General features: G+C 39.4%; 1 protein-coding gene across 2 annotated transcripts; it reads right to left on the bottom strand.

Moving 5' to 3' along the window:
- Positions 1 to 2384: 2384 nt before the first annotated feature.
- PNPT1 (polyribonucleotide nucleotidyltransferase 1) lies at positions 2385 to 21195 on the bottom strand. 2 transcript variants are annotated; one of them, XM_075413601.1, is made up of 29 exons: positions 20991 to 21195; positions 20276 to 20336; positions 19900 to 19974; positions 18987 to 19092; positions 17928 to 17977; positions 17377 to 17440; positions 17243 to 17290; positions 16430 to 16543; positions 15999 to 16185; positions 15423 to 15474; positions 15043 to 15100; positions 14797 to 14893; positions 14598 to 14700; positions 13294 to 13364; positions 11775 to 11811; positions 10940 to 11006; positions 10757 to 10846; positions 9840 to 9893; positions 9628 to 9734; positions 8887 to 8958; positions 8726 to 8789; positions 7066 to 7149; positions 6492 to 6575; positions 5317 to 5423; positions 5178 to 5233; positions 4524 to 4602; positions 4040 to 4087; positions 3534 to 3692; positions 2385 to 2731 (listed from the first exon to the last, which is right to left on the bottom strand). In XM_075413601.1, the coding sequence occupies exons 1-28, from the start codon at positions 21185 to 21187 to the stop codon at positions 3537 to 3539; spliced, it is 2388 nt and encodes a 795-aa protein (XP_075269716.1). In that variant the 5' UTR covers positions 21188 to 21195; the 3' UTR covers positions 2385 to 2731; positions 3534 to 3536. The 2 variants fall into 2 exon arrangements, with proteins under 2 accessions (XP_075269716.1, XP_075269717.1); XM_075413602.1 differs by lacking the exon at positions 10757 to 10846.
- Positions 21196 to 27734: the final 6539 nt, after the last annotated feature.

The following is a 27734-nucleotide window of genomic DNA, read 5'->3' as shown; positions in this document are numbered from 1 at the left end:
AAGACTTTCCCCAACAGCTCTTGCATATCTGATTTAAAATGAGGATAAATACATGACCAGGAAAGCAATATATCCAAATCTCCACATTGTAAGATTCAGAGAAAGCAAAGCAGCACTTTTTCATTGTGGTGTTGTACCTGCCACTAGCTCATCTCTCCACATTATCACAAAGTGACAAGCTATAGCTGTTAGATAGAGTTCTCTGTTCTTCATCAAAACAAAGAATTTTGTTAGGGTAGGCTGAAGACTGAGCACGTAATCAAGTGTCACAACATGAAGCAGCAGTGAGCTCTGATTTTTTTATGTTTTCAGAAGCAAGACAGACAACACATTCCTAAATTACTTTAAATTTCTTGGAGTGAAATTAAAAGACTGTATCATTCCCTCTGGCATGTAATCCCAGAAGTACGATTAGGCCAGCTCTTATACTTTTATTACAGTACTTGTAATATTTATTGCTGGTGTTTAAAGATATCCTAGCACCTGATGCTTTGTGACTGTGTGAAAATTTCAGCTTCGTCAAATAAACACATTCCTGTCCCTCGTGACCTGGTGTAGTGCTGCAACTGCCCAGCTTCACTTTCCAAAGCAATTCCTTCCACTGTCTCAGTTTAAGATGGGTCATTACAAAGCTAATTGTCTAGGGCAGCAGAGACAAACATCACTATTTCAAACATGAAAAAACAGCTACAGCAGTAGGGCTGAGCTCACTCTCTCTAGCACTATCAACCTAACCGCTCTCTGATCACGGCTGACATCACCCGAGAGTCAAGTACCTCCTGCCACGGTCCAACGTGCCGCTACTGACTGCTCTCAGGTGAACCTGGGATGTCTGAAGCCAGCCTGCCTTCCCTCCAGGAAGGTTCAGACTAGCACACACTTAATTCTTGGCTCCCACTGGGTTTCTCTCCTCAGGTAAGAGCAGCTGGTTTGCGGTCCTCCCAGACAGCTCTCAAGCATATTTTTTTCCACCCCTTCCTATAGGGCCTAAACCTTGTGACAAGTGCAGAAAGTCAGACTGACTGTACACGTTCTGTCACAGGTGCACAAGAAGTCTTTTTCCTACTGTATCATCTTAACAAACAAAAAATCCCCCAGTGCTCCAATAGTTGATTTACTGAGACCACCATCTATCACGCAAATCATTAATACTCTTGTTACTGCAGGCAAGAAAATACCTTTACAGGAAAGAATGGGATTATTTTGGATCCTAAATCATTATTTTCAGAGATTCAAATGCAAGCATCCTACTGGTAATGTGCTACCTAGAAAAAAAAAGCTTCTACAGTTAGTATTTTATGTAGTATTTTAGTAGCTAGAGCATGCATCTGTTCTACTACAAAAAGAAGCCTTACAGAAATTATTCTACACTAGAAGCAGCTAAAGCTGGAAAACCACTTAGACTGGGGAGGTCCATTTCTGGGAACAGTCATGAGAAATTGAAACGTTTGAGCTTCTGTTTAGTGACCTTAACATTTGCCTAGTTATTTCATTAACACTATCCAGGATATGTAACAAACAAGACATCAGTCAATTAAGTCACACTAAGCACGGACATTAGAATTCTTACTAAGTAGTAGCAGAATACAGTCCTCAAAGAAAAGGAAAAAGACTGCTAGGGTAATGCCAGACGGATAACTACAAAGAAGTGGGCCAGTCATTTTTTCTTCTTTAATATTTTAGCTTAGAATAAAAAAAGGCAGACCAATTTTGACTATACATTCATACTTCTCTCCCCAGCGTTTTGGGTTTTTCTTTCAGGAAGTCCAGATCCCACTTGCCATCAGGTGGCAAGCTGATTTTCTTATCAGGTCTTCATACAAATTAGTAAAGATCATAAATGATACCTCTCTGATTTTCAAAGTCCGTACCTCACAGTAGAAAAACAAGTAGTTCTCGTGAGCCCCTGGGAAATGTTTTTAAGTCTAAGACAGTCCAGTGAACCCACTGATGGAACATAATCAACAGAGGAATTCTGAGACTCTTAATGAGGAGGTTTTACAGGGAAGATTTATCACATCAATTGTTTATTCCAAAACAATTATTTTTAATTTTAATGTCTTCATTATGTATTTTAAAATTCAGTGTTAATGAACCCAGGTAATAAATGATGTTTCAAGCCAGGTTCTTTCTGTCCCCCTTCTGCTCAGATATTTTAGGAAGTCTGAACTCTATGACAGTTATTGATGCATTTATCTGAAACAGTGTCAATCATGTTAAAGGTGATAATTCTTCTAAGTCTTTACATTTTGCTCAAAATTTCAATCTTGTACACTGAAAAGCCAATAGAACTTTGGCCAAGTGTGCCTCAACTACTGTCATGTTTCATTAGCCAAGTATACAGAAGAACTCTTTCTCCCAGGAAATAACTGTTAAATACTCGCTTCTTGTCTTTGCGTTTTTATTTTGAGATGATAGTGAGAAGAATCTTAAGCACTGATACGTATTCTACTCTTCAGTCTATACCATATGTAATCTGCTCTTCAGTCTATCCATGTTCTTAGATTCTCAACCTTGCTACACAAAATAAGATCACTGGTTGTTTCTGTTTTTCTTTTAAAAGAGTTTTTAATCAATTTGAAGACTTTCAAGTTCTACATCACCTTTAAGCATAAATAGTGTCATTTTTAAAATATAATTCACTGCCATTGACCTGCAGATTCTTGCGAAGATGTCTACAGATTCTAGCAAAGGTTGCTTGTATTTCCATGAACTATGATGCCTTTTTTTCCTGAAAGAGATAGAAAATACTCTGTAACCAGCTCATTATATCAAGGCATGAAATTCAGAAACACTTCTTAAAAGAAATTTTTCTTCAGTGAATTTTGTCTAGTGTTTTGAATCATTCCTAGAAGATTGCCACAGACTGCCTTAAGCTACCATTGGTGCATTGCAATTCCACTTGCCAATCTCATTGTGTAACTGCTCTGGATTTTATGATCAGACACCTTCCTGTTCTAGTAGCTTCCTAAGGAAAAAAAACATACACGACAGATTTGGGCAAAGTTTAGGCATAAGCCTATTGACAATCAAATACATGGTGGTAAACTAGTTCCAGGGAAGAGCTTTGGGCATTCCATTAATTGATTGGAGATTGACTGAGCAGTCTCCACTAATTAACTCAAAACTTCCAAGAAAGCAGCGAAAGCAGCTTATTTTTGATTCTCTTTTCTTACTCTGCTCCCACCCCCCCCTTTTTTAAAAAAATGGTGACAGGGTAGAGAACAGGGAATTCTTACATAGATGTTGTAGACTAACAAGCAAGTTTATTTTGGAGAAAGTAGGCTGTCTAGGATGCCCAAAATTGTCAAGGCATTTGAACCAATTTTATAGTATCAAGCTCTTTACAACTGCAGCACATGAAAGGGCAGTTGCTAACTTAAGACATGCTGCAACATAACTGGCAAGCGGCATTTGTACACCACTGAAGGGTAACTGTACGATATAAAAACCAGACTGATACAATTCTTTTTTACAAGAGTTGTAAAGGAAGTACAGTACTGAGGTGTCTTAAGTTGTTCCTATGGCCTTACCTGTCACTGGGATGAAGTAGAGGACTGTGGAATGGTACCTCCCAAGACAATACTGTTTTTGTCAGTTAGGGTTTTAAGCACAGTTGTGGCCGGTGACTGTAGAATTTTACGTGAAAGCCTCATTCTACCATCAGTTGGATCACGCCCGAAGTATTTAACCTTTGAAGAAAACAAACCACTTTAAGACTGATCAACTTAAAGAGCTGGAAATAGCATTTTCCTTGGAAGGTGGTAGCCTCCCCCTGCTACTAATTTGATGCTAGAAAAGCCATAAACAATAGACACCGTTTAGCCTATATCACTCCAACAAATTAATGTGGTGCCTAGATAGCAAGAGTACGACACTAAATAAAATTCATTTGAAATGATCAGGCCTTTAACCAGCACAGAAAGGGACTCTAATACAACAAAATATTTTCTTCATAAACACAAAGTAAAAAAAAAATTACTCAAATTCTAAAATATGAACAGCAGTTTGTTAGCATTTTAAAGTAAAAAAAAATTACCTGAATTTCTTGTCCAACTTCTAATCCTAGGGCACTAGGATGTTTAATCTAGAACACAGTGTTTTTTAGAAAAAGATATTTCAGTGTGATTAATTTTGTTAGGTTAGTTATAAAAGTTCCTTCTTTTAGGGATTCTTCATGCTACATTGCAGACAATCATTGTGGCTCAACACTACCTTACAAACAACAGGTTTCTAAATGTTACATGGAAGAGAGTACTGCAGATCTAACGAACTTGGTGATGTACATAAAAGCATAAACAGTAGGATTGTAGCAGGCACATAGTCAAGACTGTCTGCAGCTTTAAGTACAGGGCAACCAGAGGTTAAACAAGAAGGTGCTGCTAATCTAACACAGCTTTTAACTTAAAAATGGACTCTAGAACAACAGTATGTGTGTTGCAGCTAATGCAGACTATGTTTAGTGAGATTCCATTAAAAACAAATCTAAGTGTATAGTTCATACTTGTTTAAGCATGTATTACCTTTCTTTGATCAAGTTGTGAATTATGAAGTAACACTGGTGTCATGTTTGGATACAATTTTACCATCACTCCAGAATCTCTGCAACAGAAAACAGCACGCTTATTTCAAAATACACTGATAGAAGTCTGTATGTATTTTACTCTGCATACTGACCTCAAAGCAAGCACTAGTAAACTTTTCATAAACAAGATTTTATTCATCCCTCTTAAAAAAAAGAAAATCTTATGTCAACCATAATGTGCCCAGTCATTTTTCCTTAATTGAAGGTGGATGGATATTACTTATTTCAGGACAGTGTATTTCAGTAATAAGTACATTCAAATAGTGCATGTAAACTCAATCCAATATTTATCTCGCAAAAAAGTAAAAGGCAAATTCCTACCATCTCTCTCAGATACAAATATGAAAAAAGGCCTTAAGTTTTACAATTTATAGAGACATTCTAATAACTAAACAAGCAGCAAAAATAAACAGCCTTATTAAGAAACAGAATAATATTTTCAACAGGAAATATCAGGAATGATACAGGTGCCAAATGTCACCAGCGTAAGTTTGGCATCCTTTAAAAATCAATTATTTTACAACATATTTAGGTATCGGGAATACAGCTATATCAAACTAATTTCTACTTGAACTCAGAGGACTTTTCATACCTTATTTCAGTTATTGTGGCTGTATAAACTGCACCAAATTCCAAATTAACTTCCTGCTGTAAGTGGAAGAAAGAAAACAGTAAGACACAAATTCACAAAATGCAAACTGAAAAAGCTAACAACACAAGTCTGTCCTTACATCATCTTTGCAGATTTCACGGATAAATTCTCTTGCTTCATGCATAGCACTAGGTGTGGGGGCAAACACAGAATATGTCTCTTCATCCAGCTGACTTACAGTTACACCTTGAAAAAAAATTTAATGAAAGAATTTAGGTGAACACTGCTACCAACCAAAGCATCAATTGCCCTATTTAGGAAATTGTAGTGAAAAAGGCATCAACTTTGAATTTGGCACTTAAGGCCAGGCAGGACAAACCACCATGTAAACAAATAAAATTTATTCTAAGAAAGATAACAAGGTCAGGAAACTTCTGTCACACTTCTCGCTACCAGTATAAGCCCCAGTACCGGTCACTCCTACAATGTGATGGTGAGTTGGATTTCTAACATACGCCAGCATGTTAACAGTGTATACAAGCTCTTCACAAAATCCTGTGAAAACAGTAGACAAGCACTGTAGGAAAGAGCTGAATGTCCCCTCTTAACCATAGCAAAAAAGCTTTAGTTTATAGGAAGAGAAGCTGCAGATTTGATCTACACTTCAGCATATTCATGATCAGACTTGCTTGACTTCACATATTTCATTCAACACCATCTGCAATACTGTCCCTAGACGAACTTTTAATTGCATCTTCTGTAAGCCCTGAAAAACACCATCACATGTGCACCAAACTTCTGGGAATTCCTGCTGCAAGACAAACTGCAAGCATTTTTACAGAGAAAATCTGCACAACTAAGTGTAGCTGAAGTGAGCTTCACCTTGCTCTTCAAAACACACACTATCAAGATACAGAGCAGACTGAGTCTGTAACTGAGCGTTGGAACAGCTAAGCATACAAGTCTGAAAACAAAGGCAAATACTGGTTTGCAGTCTGCAGCATAAAGCACAAATTAAAAAGTACCCTTTTCTCTTAATAATTCTTCCTGTCAACTTAGTAGGTTGCTGCTGCTGAAGCACAAATGCCAGTTTTACAGAGGTCGTCTACAGAACAATTTAGGAAGTTTAAGTTTAGCTACTTACAGTTTCTGAAAGGGGATAAAGATAGCATTAAGGTTCAGCAATAGCTATGCTAGTAGTACCTGTACTACCAAGATCCGCTAATTAAAACCCTACACTAGTAATATTCATATGGAGAACAAAAGCTAATAACATATTAGCATAAATTATCATAGGAAGCAAGAATGTCTTACCAGTCTGTGCTTGGAGTTTTTTCAAATTGTAGGCCCCAGGACCAACAAATCTTAATCTTTTTGATAACGGAACATGGATAGTTTCTGAAAGAACATTTAAGAATACTTTGAAATGCTAGATATCACAATCTGAAAGGTATCCCCCCCCCAAAAAAGCCACATTCATTTAGGTTTTAATCTTTTATAGCCACTTGCATTGTTTGCTGAACATTGATGTTAATTACATTTAAGAACGGAAATAAATGAAAACATAAAATACAAATACTTTGGTAAGTGTAAATTACCTTAAGCCACACCAATACTAACATATATATCCACTGTGATTTTGAAAGAGTTTCACATAACTTCAGTTTAATTCTGTTTTCTGGTGTACAGTGAAACAGTACAGTGCTGCCCCACATGGCAACAAAACCCCCAAAATTCACCTCAGAAAACCCAAAGAAAAAATCACCCCAAGGAGCAAGGGCAGAAACATATCACAAACATTCAGTTAAAAAAGCTGTCTGAAGCAGCAGCTTATTGTTAAAAAAGTAATAAGAGATAAGAATTCATATCAACATACAACTGACATTACCTACAACCGGTCCACTTTCTTTTCTGTTAGGTCTGGGTTTTGCCAGTGTTTGGTTCATAATTTGTAAAATCTCCCTCTTTGCAGCTGTAGGGGTTAGGGGGGGAAAGGAGGAGGAGGAAAAATGAAGAGTTTTGGGCAAGATTAAAATAAATTTATGCAATTTTTGTTATTAAGTAGATAAACATCCGTTCATAAAATCTGCCTCCTGCCCAACTTAAGAATTTATCACAGTAACTTAACACGTTTCAGGTCGTGCATGTTTGTGGCTATACAACATTCTGTTCTGTGTATACAAAACGTATGCCTTCAGCACATTTATTGATTTTATGTAGTCTAGAACATTACATACAGTTCTGTTTCAGTGTATTATTTAAATAAATCAGAGTGCTGGTAAGAGCAACAGGGTGTAACTTGGATTAGTTCAGTTATGGTACACTGGTCTGGAACTCTCGCTGAGCTGCTTGAAGTGATGCACCATTGTACAGGAATTACTAATTCTTTTACATTTCAGTATGGGTTTTCTTACTAACATCTTGCTATTACAACAAAGTTGAAAATTTTCTCTTACAACTAGTTCAATCCTTATTAAAGTTTGTAGCTTCAGTTTTTCATATGGCTCAAGAATATTTTAGCTGTACATGTCAGAATACAGACAGCGGTAAATGTCAATAGAAAATACAGCTGAATTTATGGTAAATGAGAAATAGTTTGCTGTTATTTTTATAACATTATTCTGTTGGAGTTAAAAAAAGTCATCTAATAGGATGGTTTGTGTGTTAGTCCAAATCCATTTTGGTGTTACGGGAACACTGCATATTTAACTAGCAACAGATGCCTCCTCCCTCTCCCAACTTTCATCAATCAAAAGCAATTCAGAATTTCAGTGCACAAAGCTGCACTTCAGCCTTGATTACCTGTGTTATTCACAGGGTATCGAGCTGCTAGATCTTAACCATGAACTCCCTGAGATGACACAGACTTATATACTTAAGTTCTAAGAACTCGCTGCTCAAGACACATGTAAAAATTGCTCTCAAGTTTAAAACTTTAAAGTCAGTATGGAGCTTATTTTTAACAACTGTTCTTACTGATCTACTGCACAACAAAGAGCAAACCTCTCCAACTCACCATGTATGGTTTTAATAGAGTATGACAAAAATTTTATAAACTGACATGGCTTAGTAATATTGTACTTGCATCAGTTAAATCCAAAATACTGCATGTAAATATTTCATGATATATTCCTCTCCCCTGATGTTGCTCTTTTGTATAAGTTCCCTCCCCTCTTCGCTACGCCACTAATTTTATTTGAGTTTTTCAAAACAAGTTAGCCATTTTACTAAACTGGCGACTGTTAATATCACACCATTTTCGCTCTGTTTTAACAAAAAATAACTTCCAGGACCAGCAGACACTTTCACTGACATTACGTACAACAATACCAAACTTAAATATGGTGGGAACCGCCTGGCTTTTTGGAGACTGAATGCTCTCCTATAACAAACAACACCCAAACCAGACCATTTTTTCAAAGTTAGCAGCTTTTTTCCCCACAATAGGAACAAAAAAATTTAATAATTTATTATTTAGTTTAATAAAACTTAGAATTTAATACAATTTATCATTTGATATGATAAAATGAGTACAAATACGGACCTACCTGTAGCTTGCTGAATAGCTTCCATTACAATTTTTATTGGTATTCCTGGCAGTTTTAGATCAACCTGATATGAAAACATTTAAGTTACATCAGTATGTAAGGAAAGGTTTTTTAGATATATTCTCAGAATTTCATTTTAGGAAGATTTAATGTTATGATACCTGTAAGGCAGTTACTCCTTTATTAGTTCCCGCCATCTTGAAATCCATATCACCATAGTAATCTTCAATTCCCTACCAGCACAGACAGAAAGAAAGCAAATAAGCAAACTGGCGTAACTTTATTCCAGTGTCAAGTCTCATTATGCCAAAAGTACATTCTATGTTTCAATAAGCCACAAAGTAGTTCTGCAGACTTGGAATTACTTCTGAGACTTGCATGTTTTTGTTCAGCCTTATTTTGCTGTTCAGGATTAACACTTTTCCTTTCTCTCCTCATAAATTAAGAGCTTTTGTAGACTAGTTTCTGACCAACAGATCCACGGGTGATTTAGTACTATCAGTGGCTGCCACAGGAAGAAGCAGCACCAGGACGATAATATGCATTTTTTCCCCCTCCAGCAACTTTGCCAAGTGCTCATTCTCCATCCAACATATCGTGTTTTTCAGTAAATTATTTGAGAACTATTAATCTCTTTCTGCCAAGAAAAAAGACAAAATTCACAGAAAGAGAGAGTTTAAAAAAGACTGAGTAATTACAAAAAAAATAAGAAACATGAGTGGACATTTCATAGAGATTTTTTGAAAAAATGGAGGAGTTTGGGAGACAAAACAGAGAAGATAAAACTATTCAGTATTTTCAGTAGCATATGTTTCAGAATTAAGAGGGTAAAACGTTACAAAAGAAGGCCACAGAGGGTGTTTTACAGAATTAAGCAGCACAACAATGCTAGAAACACTCACCAGGATATCCGTCAGCAAACGATAGTCCTCAATATCTCCTTTTTCCAGACTGCATTTGGTAATGAGACCTATTGCTACACCTGCCACTGCACCCGATACAGGAACTCCTAACAGTGGTAAATAAAAATACATTTTTAGAGGATTTGGAAATGACCAGATACCATAACACATTATTGGATGTAGTTTATCCTTACAAGTGCAGTATTTCATACCTGCATCCATTAATGCCAAACTTCCACCACATGCAGAAGCCATTGAAGAGGACCCTACAGAGTTACAACACAGGGAAAAAGAAAGTATTAAATATTGGTCAGAAGTATCTGAAACAAAACTTGCTAGTGATATTCTTCAATGACAGTTTGAAACTCAACTCACTGCTAGGTAGAAAACACCTTGCAGCAAGACACATACTACAATAAAGAATTGCAATTAGTAATTTTCTGTAGCATAAGTATTTTTAACAAGAAACAGGTAATACAGTTCAAATCTTTCATGATACCAATATCAAAAAAGCTCAACAAGCATCACGATTAATATTAAATGTTCTAGACAAGGAATCTGTGGGTTTCACAGGAAGGTGCAAATGGGACTCCTTCCCTTTCTCCACTAACCCCTTCTCCCAGCCAAGTAATCTCACTGCAGCGCTAGGAAATGGGAGGTGGACCTCACGGAGCTTCTTGCCACACAGGGGAATGTGCAGAAAGGTGAAATGGATAGCTCTCTCCCAAACTGAGGAGATAGGAAAGAACAAATACAGAAAGCAGGATACATCACCTCTAAGCCAATGAGGGTACCAGTTGTGATTAAACACTGAAGAATGTGTCTCAATACATGCCGATTTATTTTCCTCACACTGTAGCATAAAAATGCCCCCAAATACCATTTTATTGAACTCAGAATTTATCTCTCATACTGATACTGTGCTGTTATACAAATTGGAAAAAAGGTCATGACCACATACATCCTTTTAATTTTAAGTACTTCAGGTAATAAAGCAATCAAGATTAAGAAGGTTAAAAATGAAATCTATTACCTAAAATGTCTACAACTCAAGTTTATCAAACTCCAGTTTTTCTAAGAACCAAATTTAGTCTCCAGCACTAGGTTAAAAATAAGAAAATCCTAATACCATTTGACTCTAGGACTTCAGAAGTAACTCGTATTGTGAATGGGAAATCCTGGGGAATAATTGGTTTCAAAGCTCTTTCTGCCAGTGCACCTGTATGAAAAAAACCCACCAAAGTGACTCATAAATAAAAACAATCAGACAAAATATTAAAAGTTACACCATGGGACTCTAGCCTGAACTTACCATGTCCAAGTTCTCTTCTGTTTGTACCAGTAACTTTGCCAATCTCATTAGTTGCATAAGGAGGAAACTACAACATAAAAAATGTGTATACAGAAAATTAACTAGCATTTTTTTTCCATTTTAAAAACATACACTTAAAAAAATTCTTTGAAATTTTGATGTATCTCAAGGTAAAAGCAAATTAAAAAAAAAAAATTCAAACCACCACATGACTTCTATCAGTCACTTCGTTTGCAAACCTGGACCAGTTTAGGTAATGTTGAGTAAATGTTTTACTTCCACCGAACAAAAGAGAATAAAGCAGTTGCAAGGGAGTTGAAAGACAACACAACAAGCTTACTCCAGTTAAACTTGTCAAACAACACATCAGAAATCTTGTTTCTGTCATACAGATAATGGAACAAGATATGTCTGTTGCCTGTATGAAATACTTTGGGCAAGTTCCAAAGGCTGAGACATATCCAAGATGTAGAAACACTTATTTACTATTGGTGTAGTATGTCAGCTGAACATATTAATAGAGTTTACTAAAAATAATAGAGCAGGTTAATCCTGCTTTCAGTAATTACCCATTCTTAAGGAGCTAACCTAATGTTACGATACTAAAAAGGCTGTACAAAATGGCAGTTTACAAATTATCTAGTGCTTTTTAGGAAATCAGCAACTTTGTTCATAAACTACGGTATAAATGCACATATGAATTAGAACTAATAAATTTTAGCAAATCTTGAGACAACTCAGATCCTTGGAAGTGATCAATTCCACCTTTAAAAGCAAGACATGAAGCCCTTCTGTGAATCATGCAGAAAGCTGTGACAAAGTAAAAAACTCTCACCTCATAATGCAGCATGAAGTTTTTATCTTTTATTCCACTATTAATTAAGAACAAGATCATGTCAAAGAAGAGCAACCAAACATGTTCTACATACAATAGGTAATACGCATGATTATATTCAGTTACGCTTCCAACTAGACCCAACAAAAACAACGAATCAATAGATTTGCTGATCACCCACATTTTTCTAAAGGTTTTCTATGTAGTAAAGAAACTAAAAAGCATAGTTGACAAAGAAAAAAACCTCATGTGTTAATGATTAAAACACTTTCCCTAGTTGTTTAGAATAGAACAGGCCCTATCAGCTCCTTATGCTCATTTTGATCTGTCTGAAGGCAGAAAAAAAAAATTTAAACTTCAGGAACATCAGCATCTTACTGTACACATCGCAGTAACGACTCAGAAATGCAAGCACTCAGAAGGAAAAGTGAAAGAGATTTTCATTCTCTGTAACCACAAAATAGCTTGATTAAATAAAAAAGTCTGTACTCGAAAAAGTTACCTAAGGACCACAGGACTTGACTCTATTAAATTTAAAGAAGCTAATCTATGAAGAAAGTTGCTTCGAGTCAAGACTTGCCTGTAGTTTCACACAGGGACAATCTCCCATTCATGAAGCAACCTAATGACTGCTAATTAAAACCCATTATTTAACACAAACTAATTTTCAAGAATACCAAAATTACAGAATATGGACAAACACCTCTAGGCCAAAAAATTTACCTAAAGCAAAGCTGACACACTAAAATATAAAAGTGTCCCACATTGGTGCGATGAGATCACTGAACAGTAGCTTTAAAGGGAAGGAGTTTCCCCTCCCCAACAAGTTAGCCCTCAGCAATATAATGTTAACGGCACAAGGCCTTGCTTGCTACATTGTAAGTTAAATTTTCCTTACTGTATTTAAAAAGAACATAAATGTTTTCACCCACTGAACGTTTTTATTCCGAGACAAAATGAGAATATTTAGGTAGGCTGATTCAGTTGGGGACATCCCCCCAAGTGTCAGCTTTTTAATTTTTTTTCCATTTGAACCAAACTTGACAAACACAACAGCACTTCATGGGCTACAAGCATCCAACCTACCAAGCAAAACTTCAAAACTTGTGAGAAATAGATTAAATGAGTAGAAAACATCTCAAGTTCCAAGTGTGATGATGAATACTTCGAACAAAGAGAGAATCAACTTTCATCAGATTTTTTATTTAAAGAGACTTGATATATGGACCCAGATTTATAGATTCAAGAGTAATTAGCTATTTTCTTTCTCTCAAAACCAGGCTGGATGTTACTTGTCATATTCTCCAATTTCAAATGCGTGTCTATGGAATTAATGTGACCCTAACAAAAAAACAGCTGCCAAGATCTCTTGAATACAGGCCACTTCAAAGTCTAATTTTACACACTTTTTAGTCCTGATGAATATATACAAGTTGAAGTTCAAGGAATTTTTATCAAATGTGCTTAAATGCTCACCCTCTTGTATTACCACTCACAAAACACCAAAAGATATACATACCTCACTACCGTTGAGATAAGATCAGATTTTACACTTGATTCTATAGAGTCAAATGTAACTGTACAGAGAACCTAAAATAAAGATAGAGGGTAAACAAATTGCTCTTAAACACTTCCATCTTTCACAACTTTCACTGTTTATGAAGAATCAAAGAATGATTTCAGCAACAAATACAATGCCATCACCCACCACTTCTGCAAATTGTTTTCCTCCCTTCATCGCACAAACTTACTCATAAACTGTAAAGATTATACAATCTTACAAATAATCACAAAAATACTAATTTAATGCTTCTTAACCTGGTAGAGGCCTAGAACAGTCTGTTCACTAAGAAACAAAACTACTTCGTTTAAGAGCTCGGCCAGATGCAGCCACAATGTTGTGCAACAGAGCAAGCCTGTTTATCACGTGGTCTTGCAGCATGTGTTATTTTTAGCGGGATAAGAGCGGACAACTCTGAGGAGTAAATCACTGTTTGCAACTACCCATGTACCCTGCAATATGTAAGATCAATGGCTGACACGCTTCTAGGAAAACGAGCTATAAAAATATAGGAGACCAAATCTCGAGTACAATCTTGATTCAATCCACCCAACATCTGACACTTCTGGCAAAGAAGATGAAAAAACCCTCATCAATGTGATTTTTTTTTGGTACAATTTCCCCTATTTGGTCCAAGTTACACATGAAGTTCCTTTAAAAAGATTTCTCATGACATGCACAATTTCGCACTGCCCTACATACCAATGAACCATTAACTGAGACACCTTTTTTCTAAAAATGAACAGGATCACATTTTACATGAAAAGGTTTTGTTTCAACAGATATCTTCAACGTAAAAGTCTACACAGAAGGATGAAAAAGTTACGATTTTGGATATCAGCAAGCAATTTTACTTCAAGCCATCCTGAACTGGAAAGCTTTCGTCTCAAACCAGTTCCCCAAGACAAAACCCAACCAGCCAAAAACGCCCCAACATGAACTGAACAAGGAGAATCCTTACAGCTTCTAACTTTGGTTACTAGACATGCTTCAGAAAGTCTGAAGACACAATAGTGCTCACCAGACTCTTTCTGAGCACATATGCTTAGAATGTTATCCTAACATTTGTATTGTTCATGTAGCAAGGAGCTAAGCTTTGTCTACTGTGTTAATAAACTCATATACATTTTAATTATATCTATACTGTTTTCTAGTTATAAGCATTTGAATGTGAAGAAAAAGGAAACTTTATATCTAAATGAAAGATATAAATCTTTCAACTTTTGATAAATTAATTCATAATTTTTGTTTAAAGATACTACCTGTGTTTGACCTCTCTGAAATAAGGCTGATCCATGAAGCATTTTAAACATGTTCACTTCACATTTAATATCTCTGAGGGAAGTCAAATCTCTCCCGTCACACCTGAAGTTACAAGCAGAAATTATGAGATCAATGAAACTACAGTCATGGACAAAAAGTTGACAGAAATATTACTCAGCGGGAGTTTGATATACTTACCTTCTATATTCATTCAGAACAAGATTTCTAAAAATATCCTTTGAAACCACATTGAAAGATTCCATGATTTCATAAGGCTCAGCCTCTGGAAATTTTTCTAGGTATAAAAAAGAAATAGCATCTGAAGTTGGAAAATTAAATTTATAGAACTTTTACTCAAATAGCGTGGCCAAAGAGCACACTGTAACTCTAAGTAGTGCTAGCTCCATTTATGCATTCTCTAAATATTAAGAAAGCAGAAAATACCTTTCAGCTGTTCTTCTGTTTCGAGCCTTATTTTGTTAATTGCTTCATCTCTAGAAATCTAGAACACAGGATTTGCAACCAGTTAACTCTACAGTGCATAACAACAAAAGAGTTTTGGGTTGTTGGGTTTTTGTTTTTGTTTTTTTAAACTCTGTAAAACTCAAGGAATAAGGAATAGTATTGTCACATAAATTCAAAGATCAATAACGTACTGCCAACAAACATTGTGGCAGATAAAGATTTACAGAACAATTACTATCACAAATACATGCAGCAGAGGAGAAGAGTTTTTATTAACATTAAAGAAACTAAATCGTATTACAATTTCATTATGATATTAGTTAAAAAATAATTAAGTCACATTTGAATTGATTACTTACTTTATCATGGCTAGAATCTGTGAACACCGCATAGATCTTGTTAAAAGCAAGTCTTTTGAAAGAAAAGAAAGAATTTTTGAAAACACAGCTTAAACATACTTACACAATTAGTTTTGTTTGAGGATTAAAAGTTTGTTTTCATTAGCAGTATGAAAGCACCAGACTGACACTCATAAACATTACTAGCTCCAGCTGTCCTTCCTGCCTGGTCTCCTGCCACCTCTCTGAAATTAAGTTATCACTTCCACAGCAAAGCTCATGCAAGCCAGCATATCCCAGTTCGTCTTGTCACCATTCCACAAGAGCGGCATATTAACTTCTAATACTTTCACTGGTGTTTCAGAATATTTGGTTTGCCCTGTCCTTCTTCCTAAGTAAAAACAAGAAAGCTGAAGGCCTTGTTCCTAAGTTTCTATGGAAAACGCATCAAGTAATCCTCAACATTCAAAACATGCTATGTTGTTAAACAAAAACGCCAATCTATCTGATCAGAGCTCATCAAATTCAGTAACTGTTAAATAGGCATTTTGAGTCACTTCACAGAATTGAGATCAAAATTTTTTGCTATGAACTTACTTCTTTGCACATTCCACGATCTCTTCAGGAGCAACAAATAACTTCTGAACACTTCTCTTGACAACGCCCCGTTCTTTCACTAGCTGTTGAATTCCCTGAATTATTTGCTGGGTATGCTTCACCCCCACCTTGATGGCATGACAGAAGTCTTGTTGCAATATATTCTCAGCAGTTGCTTCCAACATAACTATCAATGGAAAGTTAAAAATTAATTACTATTTTACTGTTCAGTAACAATCTAACTCAACTGAGGAAATACAGATTAACATTAAATTGCATAAATATAATGGAATTTACTGTACCTAACCTACCCGTTGTTTATTCCTACTGTTGTGTAAAAATACAAATTTCAAATATTAGGAAAACAGCTGCAAAGCGGCACCTACTCTATTTTCAAACACGCAACATACAGTAATAATTAACCTACTTACCAACTTGATTTTGAGGAGCTCCAGCAACGACTAAATTTAAAGTACTAGAAGACATCTGTTTTCGAGTTGGATTGATAACAGTTTCTCCATCAACCAGTCCTACCCTTACTGCACCTACAAAGAAACTCCACAAAGTTATTATTATTATAATAAGGAAATTCTTTAAGGCATTATTTTGCTTTGAAAATTATGTATCTAAAGACAATAATTAAAGCTATGGATTAATTTTAAAATATTGGCCTGTTAGCTAAATATTAAGAACCAATCTGTAAGGCAAAATTATGTATTCTTGAATTTCTCTTAGGTAGTATTACTGGGTAGGGCATATAGTGCCAAGGAGCATTATACACAAGACTAAGTTCACTGTTTTTTTTTTAATCACTTGAACACGCGTTTTCTAGAAAAAAGGCAGATGAAAGGAAAATACAGCTAAGTATTTGTTCTTGGATAGATAATTTCCCTTCCTATAAAATATTCACAATAAAATAAAGTTGTTCTTAAGTTCCTAGAGAAAAAGTATTCTTATCCAGCTATTTTGTAAACAATGCTTTTCAAGACTAAGTTTCTCTAAAAAAAAAAAAGTTAAGTTATTGGTCTCTATATTATACTATTTCTGGATTATAAATCCTTCCAGTCTAGGAAAAATAATGCTTTGAAGTGAAATAATCCTATCCATTGTAAAATTATTTTCAGTATTAGAAACAAAAGATAACGTACTTTAGATTCAGATTCTTGTTAAAAAAGAAAGCATGAACTGTGGTCTAAGTCTTCCATTACATTCAAATCACCCATCATTTCAAAATACTTACTTACCAATAGGACCATTCCATGGGATATCAGATAATGCAAGTGCTGCAGAAGCTAGAATGATGAGATAAAAATTTGTATTAGAAAAAATGGATTATATCAAATCACACAGAAGAAGTTATTTTCAACAGCCCTCTTACCTCCATTAATTGCCAGAACATCAGGATCATTGACACCATCTACTGCTAAAAGATTACAAAGGATCTGGCATAAGATAAAAGACAATGAATAATTTTGAGCTATACATTTTCATTAGCTGTTAATACAAAGCTAAGGACAATAAAACAAAACATTCCACATATTTGTACAAGCTTATACTGAAAATCAAAATTTGTTCAAGTAATTAAACTAGAAAGCTCACAAAAAAACCACCAATGTACAATATCATATAACATATACTATTAGCCTGCCTTTCCTCTGTTGTACAGACTATATTAGAATTTTGTTCCTGTATATCTACAACAAAATTTGGAAACTAGCACGTAATAAAAATAATTTAAGACAAGGAGATGGCAAACTAAAAGCCAGCAGTACGCTATTAGACTGCTTTTCAAAGTATAAACCCCTCCTGGATGCTAATGAAAACTGCCTTTTCTTAAAATAGCACCTGTATCATGTGCAATTTTCATTGGATGTACCCAGGCTTTCCATTCTGAGGGTAGCTATAGTTAAGACAGTGAGCGTGACTTACCTGTGTATCATAAAAGTAGCCTACTGGAAAAAGTGGTCTGATTGACCGATCTGCAAAAGAAATATTCAAAGTCTAAGAAGGATTTGGTTTTCAGTAGTTAGTATCCAGTTCGTCTTGTAATAACCCCACGAGAAACTGACAAAATGGTTGAAATAAAAGACACAAACAAACAAAAAAGAAGAGAAAAGGCAGAGAACCCAGAAGGAAATTTACCATGAAGTATAATCAACTCTAAAATTTCAACAGCACTCAAAGTAAGAGGTATTTGGGTGAGCATACCCACTGTCAGTAACACAAAGTAAAAATATTGAAAGGGTCTTCCATGCTTTAGGATACAAATAATCTATTAAATAGTATTTCACCAGAAATATCTTCAATGAAGGACATATTGCTCAAACAAATAAAAGCAAGAAAATCACCCACGTTCAAAATATTGCACTATTTCCATGATGTGTAGATTTCCTATTAAATTTATTTCAGTGTGAAGCATATAGGACTCTCTGTAACAGCCTAGGCCTTACAGGCTGTTCCCTCTCCTAATTCTTATCATTGCTCTTATGATGCTGATGTATTTGACATGAGTTTTATATAAATGTCGAATTTCAAGGTATTATCTTATGAATGGACATAGCCATGATGGAGATGACTTTTCAGGCAAGATCAAGAGGGAGAAAATGGGCATATACACCTATCAGTAAGTCTGGCTCTTTGTATTTCAGAGTTTAGTTTAGCTGTCTCGTCCACCCCTCCAACAGGATGTGCGACTGCAGAGGCAACATCTCTGCAGTTAGGATGAGCTCTTAGTATCCTCACAGGTGACAACAAGGTTTCTCAAGATCCAGGCTTATATATAAAGAAATTACCACACAGCCCTAGTTGATAATACTGTTTTCAAAATCAGTACTGATAAACATGAAACTACAAGTTTGTTTTCTTCTGGCATAACCGCAGAAACGATCAACTCTGCAAACAGCAGTTACAGATCACTATATTTTCAAACATTCATGAGGATATTACAAAATACTTAAATTACATTGTAAATAAAATGTGTCAGCCCACCTATTACTCTGCTCGTAAGAATTTCTTTATCAGTGGAACCAAGTTCTCTTCTTAGATAGTTTGTAGGAATTCTTCCTGCTGCAGCAGCTTTCTGACGATAGTCAACCTTTTAAAAACAAAACGGGATTCCTAAAGACAACAGATTACTTATTTCAGAGCCAGAGACTCATTCAGGCTGGATGGGACACCTCAGAAGGTCTGTAGTCCAACTTTGAATTCAGATTACATTCCTCGAGGTTCTGTCCTGATGCCCAAATGGACCCTCCCATTCTACATCATACAGGGACTGTCCAGCCGGTGAGTGCCTGGCCTGAACTGGTCACTAGTGCACCCCAGGTTCAGGACTTTGTGTTTGTCCTTATAGAATTTCCTAAGGTTCCTGTTGGCCATTCCTTCAGGCCCCAGTCCCTCCTCTCTGGATGGCAGCCCTGTTTCCAAGCACATCATCTGCATCCACCCAGTTTGGTGTCATCTGCAAACCTGATGAGGAGGAATTCCAAGTCACCTATACAAGCATGACCCGGGGTAGGCCCCTGAGGAACTCACTATTATTCAGCCTGAGGGCAGAACATCAATCATGAACCCTTAATAAGCACAGCCCTTTGAGCCTCATAATCGCACCTGTTTTCCACACATCTAAACTATAACGTCTGAACAAGGATGTTGTGGCAGCCAAGGTTCACAAGGCTTTTTTGGAATGCATTGCTAAAACCAAGGTAGACAACATCCAGTGCTCATGCCTCATCCACAGGTCTAGTCATTTTATCACAGACTGCTATTCTGAAGTCCAAGGTGTGTAGTCTGCTACTTGCATTCCTCATTCCCCCAGCATCTTGAACTCCACTATTTAATGATTACTACTGCTAAGGCTACCACTGATTACCACAAACTTAATTTTGTCGTTAGTACTTACCACTAATGGCATAAACTGAGATGCAGAAGGCTTAGTTTTACTGACTGCTGTGACCATTACTGCTGTGTCACCTAGCTGGATTAAGGAAGAAAAAAAAAAAAAATTACTTGCAACCAAAATATTGTCTGAAGTCCTACACTTCTTCATAAACTAAAACGCCAGAATAATCTTTGCAGAGAACAACCACATAAATCCATGCTTCACACCATTATTTCCACTTTTCAAACTTTTTTTTTTGCTACAAAACACAGCTGTACATTCACTAGGTATTAAATTGTCACTTAAGGCTCTATATCCTTTTAATATGCTCTGATGTCCTAACAACAACTGTTCAGATCCAGAAATTTTAAGGTTGCATTAACTTTTTTTTTATTACCTGAACAACAGCAGATCCATCAGCAAACCTAGCAAGTTTTCCAGAAGACAGTTCCATCTTTCTATGGGAACGAAATAATCTGTTACTCATAGTGAATTCAAATAAATTTGCCAGTAACTTCCCCATTCATCTACACCAACTGTGCAGAACGTAGGCTACACTTCACACTAGACATAAAAATCCTCATTAGATACAGAAATTGAAACTCTTTGACCAAAAGTGACCAAATTCCCTTAACTTTAATGTGCTTTTACCTCAAATGTCCTGCTTCTTTCACCTCGAAGCTAAGGCTTGCAGCCACACCAGATGCCACGTAAAGTGACAGCTAGTGCTTTCAGGCAGAACGCTTTGCTTGCACTGCAAGATGAACGGCCCACCTGCTCGAGCTGAGTTTTAGAGTTTTGCCGCTAGAAAAGGCAAGCACACACCTGCCGCACCCTCACGAGAGGCGGGCGCGCTCCCCACAAAGCACCTTTCCCCACCACAGCTGCAGGACATTCTCTCTCCCGAAGAGGAAAGAGCAGGAAACACACCTGCTCCCCCCGCCATGCGAAGGGGAAACCGGGTGCGTGTCTGTCAGCCGCGATTTCCCCTCAGGTTTCTCTCACCCACCGCCCCGGACAGCGCGCTCTGCCCGGGCTGAGGGCGCGGGGCGCACCCAGGCCGCAGCCGCCCTGCTGCTCCCCGGCTCTTCAGGGCGCGGGGAGCCCCTCACCTGCCCCCCACCTCCACCGCCACCGGCCGGCAGGGCCCGGGCTCCGCCGCAGCACCGCGGGCGGGCGCCAGCCGCAGCACGCAGCTCTCCAGGAGCGGCGGTGGCAGCAGCAGCCGCCGCCATCGGGCCGCGGTCCCGCCGCCAACGGCCAAACCGCCGAGCGCGGCGCGACGACAGCTCGTAGCGGCGGCAGCCATCGCGCCGGTGGGTAGGAAGGGGGAACCCCCACCCGCAAGCGCCACCCCATTGGCTCTCGGAAGCGGCGGGGGGGCGGGCTGCTGCGCAGTAAGCTCGAAGCGGATTGGCTCTCGTGCCCGCGGTTTAGTTTCGATTCCGCAGCTCGAGTGCATCTCTTCGCCCCCTGGCGGAGCTTTGCCGGCTACGGCGGCTGAGGAGGGTCAGGCGGCGCGGAGCGCGGTGGCTCTGCGGGCGTCAGCGGGGTTCTGCTGAGAAAGCTGAGTTAAAAAGTGGCAGAAAAAGCTTCGCGGCGGTCCCTGGATACGAGGCGTCTTTGGAGCCAGCTCAGACTAAAATCTGGGGGACACCGGCCCAAACGGAGGCCCAGACTGAGGGAGGGGACCCCCGCACCAGGGCTGCCGCCCCCTCCCAGCCTTGGTGCTTTAGGAGACTTCGTGGCACCTTCACACCAGTGAAGCCTTGTCAGGCTGCCCCAGGCCCAGCATGGAAAAGTTATTGCATCTTACACGGTCTGTCAAAAATTCAGGGCCCTTCCTTTAGGAGCATGGCTGCATGAGTTGGCGCCGGCTTAAACTCACACTTGAAAAAAGTACATGTATTTGGAATTCTTTTTCCCCAAAGACCTTGTTCTGTGCCTCTCATTTTCAAAACTAAAACACCCCCACAAAGAAGTCCCGCATTTCAAAACAAAGGATTGTAATTAAGCCACCCGAATCTTTTTAGTAATTTATCTTAACAGCTGGATTGACCGTGGATCCTGTAGCAGGGTCTGGCAATTGGAGTGTGGCTACAGTGTTGAGAGACATGCAGCCCACTGAGTGTTGAGGCCGCTGAAGGGGTCACTTCATCATGCCCGTTCCTCATTTTTTTGCCTTGGTAAGGCAAGAATAGCGAGCCTTAGCACTCTTATAAGCTAGGAAAGTCAAAATACTTTTCAAAGAGCAAGAGGAGTGTTACAGCAGTTGTTATTGCTTATTACAAAGGCTTGCCAGTTAAAATATTTGTTGTGCTGTTATGTGCTCAGAGTGCAATGGAATGTTATGCTTACAGGACAGCCTTTTTGTTCATACGTTAATTATTCCTCTGACAGATTTTTCTCAGTTGTATAATGCAAAGGAGATTAGTAATTACTTTATTATTACTTATGCCTGTGAGTATGAATGAACAGTAATGTGATCATGGAGATCTGATCACCCCAACAGCGAGATCTATGCAGGATTAAATTAACACAAAATGTCATGCGTCATCCTAAACTTGCCTGTCATCTGGAGTTAATAATTTAAAGTGGGAGGACACTTAATAAAAAATTAATGCCATTTATTACTAGTTTGGGTCTAATGCTATTTTGATATTGCTTGTTGTTTACCAATCTTTTCTGTTTACTTAATTGGATTTTTCTGTTAAAGCTGCATTTATATAAAACAGATTAATTGGCTGGGAGAACAGTCCAAGTAATAATTTTTCTTCTGTGCCAACATGTTTCTTATCTTTTTGGCAAGACACAGTAGAGAGAAATGAGACGAGTGATCCAGAAATTTAGGATTTGGCTTGGGCAAAAGGACTGTAAACTTTATCCAGATTCAGAATTCATTGGTACAGTTTTATTTGGTGCATAAATATACTAGAAAAGCAAAGCAAGAATGTTCACCATGTTTGCCTGAATTCACATTTGCTTTGCTGCAGACAAATAGGATTATTTTGAAAGATTGTAATGTCAAGTCAAGTGGCTGTTCAAAGCTCTGTACATAAAAATGTGTTTGATTTTGTAAGAGTGATAAAGGAGTGGTTGGAAGCATTCATATAATACAAAAGACAGGAGCAACACAAATATTGTCTTCTGTTAAGCACAGAAGGTGGTTACTTAGTGCTTTTAAAGCTTAAATTCAACTGGGAAGCCAACATACTTAAAACAGAGAATTACATGATACAATTGAGAAGCAAAGAAAAGACAGCAGGATAGCATTCCACAGAGAATAAACCCTAGGAGGTATGTGTATGTTGAGGTTGAACAGGCGGACTTGCAGAATTTAGAAAGAAGTATAACAAAGGTGTAGAGGAATATGTAAGGATGATTTAGGAAGATCTTTGCTTCTAGATCACCTCTAACAGGCACTGTCCATTCACCACAAAGGACAAAACCACACAGAATTAGTGTGAAAAATGTTTTTCTTGAACACTTTTGCTGTCAACAGTAACCAGCGTGGAACAAACACTTCTGCATTAGCTCCAAGTATCTGACACAGTCTTGATAATTTCTATGTAAAAGATACCGTGATATTCTGTCCTACTAACTTCTGTCATCAGCAATATTACACCGTCTTAACTTGTATGCTGACATTGTTCCGAGATCTTAGAGAAATGGCATAACTTTTAAACTCTGAGAAGCAGTCATGCAAAATATGTGCTTTGACTTTAAAAAAAGTCATTCATCCACGTTACTTGTACCAAAGAATGAATTCTATAGCTTGAGATTATATATGGTTGTAGAAAAAGTCCAGAATAAACATAAAAAAATGTTTTTCAGATGATGCTTTTAAAAATAATGATTAAAGTTGTTATTTTTTCCATTTGAACATGCATTAGAAGAGTTAAACAGTTCACAAATAGCAGCTGAGCATTGAAAATAGATCTTTTGACTTAAACCAAAATTATTAGATAGCTTTTTCCACGCTCACCAAAATGAGAAGCCTTAAGAGTATGTGCTTCGTAACTGTCATGTACTAACATGTTATGGCCATACCACTGCAACAGAAAAAGGATACAAGAACTCAGATTTAGTTCAAGATACTAGGCAGCAAACAAAATCCATGTTTAACCTCATGAAAAAGCAAAAATATTATTAATTTATTTAGCAAGATTTGCACTTTATCTCTCTCCATGAAAGTTTTTCTCTGGTATTTTTTTCCACCCAGATTCATATTCAGTTTAATGATATATAACAATAATAATGAACACCACCCAAGAACTCGTCACTTTAATTTCCCCATTCACATTTCCTCCATCTAGTTTGCTATTAGGATAAGCGACATGTTTTCTTCCAAAATTCTGCTTATGCACAACAGATGCCAGTAAACTGGGAGTAAACCTGTTTTGCACTGAAACTTCAAAACAACAGCTCATGAACCAGCCACCAACATTTCAGTAGGCAAAAAAATACTGAAAGGTGTTTTTACAGTCCTGTTTAACACAGATGCTTGATCTTTTTGTACTATGGAACACTGCACTCTGCATGTAAGACACGTATTACACATATTACAACTGCCTCAACTAAGAAAAAAAGGAGGGTCATTGTCATAGGTGATTCCCTTCTGAGGGGAACAGAGGGCCCAATCTGCTGACCGGACCCATCCCACAGGGAAGTCTGCTGCCTCCCTGGGGCCCGGGTTAGGGATGTTGCGAAGAAACGCCCTGGTCTGGTGGAGCCTTCTGATTACTACCCCCTCTTGGTAATGCAGGTTGGCGGGGACAAGATAGCACAAAGAAGTCCCAAGGCCATCAAAAGGGACTTCAGGGCACTGGGGCGACTGGTTGAGGGATCAGGGGCGCAGGTGGTGTTTTCCTCCATCCCATCAGTGGCAGGGAACAGCACTGAAAGGGGCAGGAAAACTCACCTGGTTAACAGGTGGCTCAGGGACTGGTGCCATCGGTCAAATTTTGGCTTCTTTGATCATGGGGAGGTGTACACAGCACCGGGCCTGCTGGCAACAGGTGGATGGCAGCTATCTCAAAGGGGAAAAAGGATTCTTGGCCACGAGCTGGCAGGACTCATTGAGAGGGCTTTAAACTAGGTTCGAAGGGGGAAGGGGATATTGCCCAGCTCACTAGGGATGAGCCCAGCCTTGGCGTGCCAGGGTCAGGGGTGAGATTGACAGCCCAGCTCAAGTGTGTCTATACCAATGCACATAGCATGGGCAATAAACAGGAGGAGCTGGAAGCCATTATACAGCAGGACGGCTACGACTTGGTCGCCATCACAGAAACGTGGTGGGACAACTCGCATGACTGGCATGCTGTCATGGATGGCTACAGACTCTTTAGGAAAGACAGGCCAACAAGGAGAGGTGGTGGAGTTGCTCTATATGTGAGGGAGCAACTGGAATGCATTGAGCTTGGCCTGGGGGCAAATGAGGAACAAGTTGAGATCTTGTGGGTTAGAATTAAGGGACAGGCTCATACTGGTGACATTACAGTGAGTGTGTACTACAGGCCACCTGACCAGGAGGAGGAGGTTGATGAGGCCTTCTACAGGCAGCTGCAAGCAGCCTCACAGTCATAGGCCCTGGTTCTCATGGGGGACTTCAACCACCCTGACATCAGCTGGGAAGACCATACAGCTAGGCAGGCGCAATCCAGGAGGTTCCTACAGAGCATCGATGATAACTTTCTGATGCAAGTGGTGGAGGAACCAACAAGGAAAGGGGCGCTGCTGGACCTTGTGTTAACAAACAAGGAGGGACTGGTTGAGGATGTGAAGGTCGGAGGTAGACTTGGCTGCAGTGACCATGAAATGGTCGAGTTCAGGATCCTGTGTGGAGGAAGCAGGGCGATAAGCAGGATCAAAACCCTGGACCTTAGGAGGGCTGACTTTGCCCTCTTCAAGGAGCTACTGGGAGGAATCCCATGGGCCAGGGCTCTCGAAGGCAGGGGGGTCCATGAGTGCTGGTCGCTCTTTAAACGACACTTCCTCCATGCACAGGAGCAATGCATCCCCCTGAGAAAGAAATCGAGCAAAGGAGGCAGGAGACCTGCATGGTTAAACAAGGAGCTTCTAGCAGAGATCAGGCAGAAGAGAAAGGTCCATGGAATGTGGAAAGAGGGGCAGGCCACTTGGGAAGAGTACAGGAATGTGGTCAGAGCGTGCAGGGATGCGACGAGGAAGGCCAAAGCCCACCTGGAATTGAAGCTGGCAAGGGAAGTCAAAAACAACAAGAAGGGCTTCTTCAACTACATCAGCAGCAAAAGTAAGGCTAGGGACAATGTGGGGCCGCTGCTGAATGAGGCGGGTGTCCTGGTGACGGAGGATGCGGAGAAGGCAGAGCTACTGAATGCCTTTTTTGCCTCAGTCTTCACTGCTAAGGCCGGCCCTCAGGAATCCCAGGCCCTGGAGGTAAGAGAGGAAGCCTGCAGAGAGGATGACTTTCTCTTGGTCGAGGAGGACTGTGTGAGGGATCGCTTAAGCGATCTGGACGTCCACAAATCCATGGGCCCCGATGGAATGCACCCACGAGTACTGAGGGAGCTGGCGGATGTCATTGCTGAGCCACTCTCCATCATCTTTGAGAGGTCCTGGAGGACAGGAGAGGTGCCCGAGGACTGGAGAAAGGCCAATGTCACTCCAATCTTCAAAAAGGGCAAGAAGGAGGACCCAGGGAGCTACAGGCCGGTCAGCCTCACCTCCATCCCGGGAAAGGTGATGGAGCAGCTTATCCTCGAGTCCATCATCAAGCAAGTGGAGGAAAAGAAGGTTATCAGGAGTAATCAGCATGGATTCACCAAGGGGAAATCATGCCTGACCAATCTAATAGCTTTCTACGATGACATGACTGGCTGGGTAGACGAAGGGAGAGCCGTGGATGTTGTCTACCTCGACTTCAGCAAGGCTTGCGACACAGTCTCCCATAATATCCTCCTAGGGAAGCTCAGGAAGTGTGGGCTGGATGAGTGGTCGGTGAAGTGGATTGAGAACTGCCTGAATGGCAGAACTCAGAGGGTTGTCATCAGCGGCGCTGAGTCTAGTTGGAGGCCTGTAACTAGTGGTGTCCCCCAGGGGGTCAGTACTGGGCCCAGCCTTGCTTAACTTCTTCATCAACGACCTGGATGAAGAGTTAGAATGTACCCTCAGCAAGTTTGCTGATGACACCAAACTGGGAGGAGGGGCAGACACACCGGAAGGCTGTGCTGCCATTCAGCGAGACCTGGACAGGCTGGAAAGTTGGGCAGAGAGGAACCTGATGAGGTTCAACAAAGGCAAATGCAGGGTCCTGGACCTGGGGAGGAATAACCCCATGCATCAGTACAGGCTTGGGGTGGACCTGCTGGAGAGCAGCTCTGCAGAGAGGGGCCTGGGTGTCCTGGTGGACGACAGGTTAACCATGAGCCAGCAGTGTGCCCTGGCTGCCAAGAAGGCCAATGGGATCCTGGGGTGCATCAAGAGGAGTGTGGCCAGCAGGTCGAGGGAGGTTCTCCTTCCCCTCTACACTGCCCTGGTGAGGCCTCATCTGGAGTACTCTGTCCAGTTCTGGGCTCCCCAGTTCAAGAAAGATGAAGAGCTACTGGAGAGAGTCCAGCGGAGGGCTACAAGGATGATGAGGGGACTGGAACATCTCTCCTACGAGGAGAGGCTGAGGGAGCTGGGCTTGTTCAGCCTGAAGAAGAGAAGGCTGCGAGGGGACCTAATATATCCTTACAAATATCTGAAGGGTGGGTGTCAGGAGGATGGGGCCAAACTCTTTTCAGTAGTGCCCAGCGACAGGACAAGGGGTAATGGGCACAAAATGAAGCACAGGAAATTCCCTCTGAACATGAGGAAGAACTTCTTCCCTCTGA

Source organism: Opisthocomus hoazin, chromosome 2 (assembly GCF_030867145.1).
Source record: "Opisthocomus hoazin isolate bOpiHoa1 chromosome 2, bOpiHoa1.hap1, whole genome shotgun sequence".
NCBI lineage: Eukaryota > Metazoa > Chordata > Aves > Opisthocomiformes > Opisthocomidae > Opisthocomus > Opisthocomus hoazin.
Note: the sequence above shows the minus strand (reverse complement) of the source record. Positions and strands in the feature narration are given on the sequence as shown.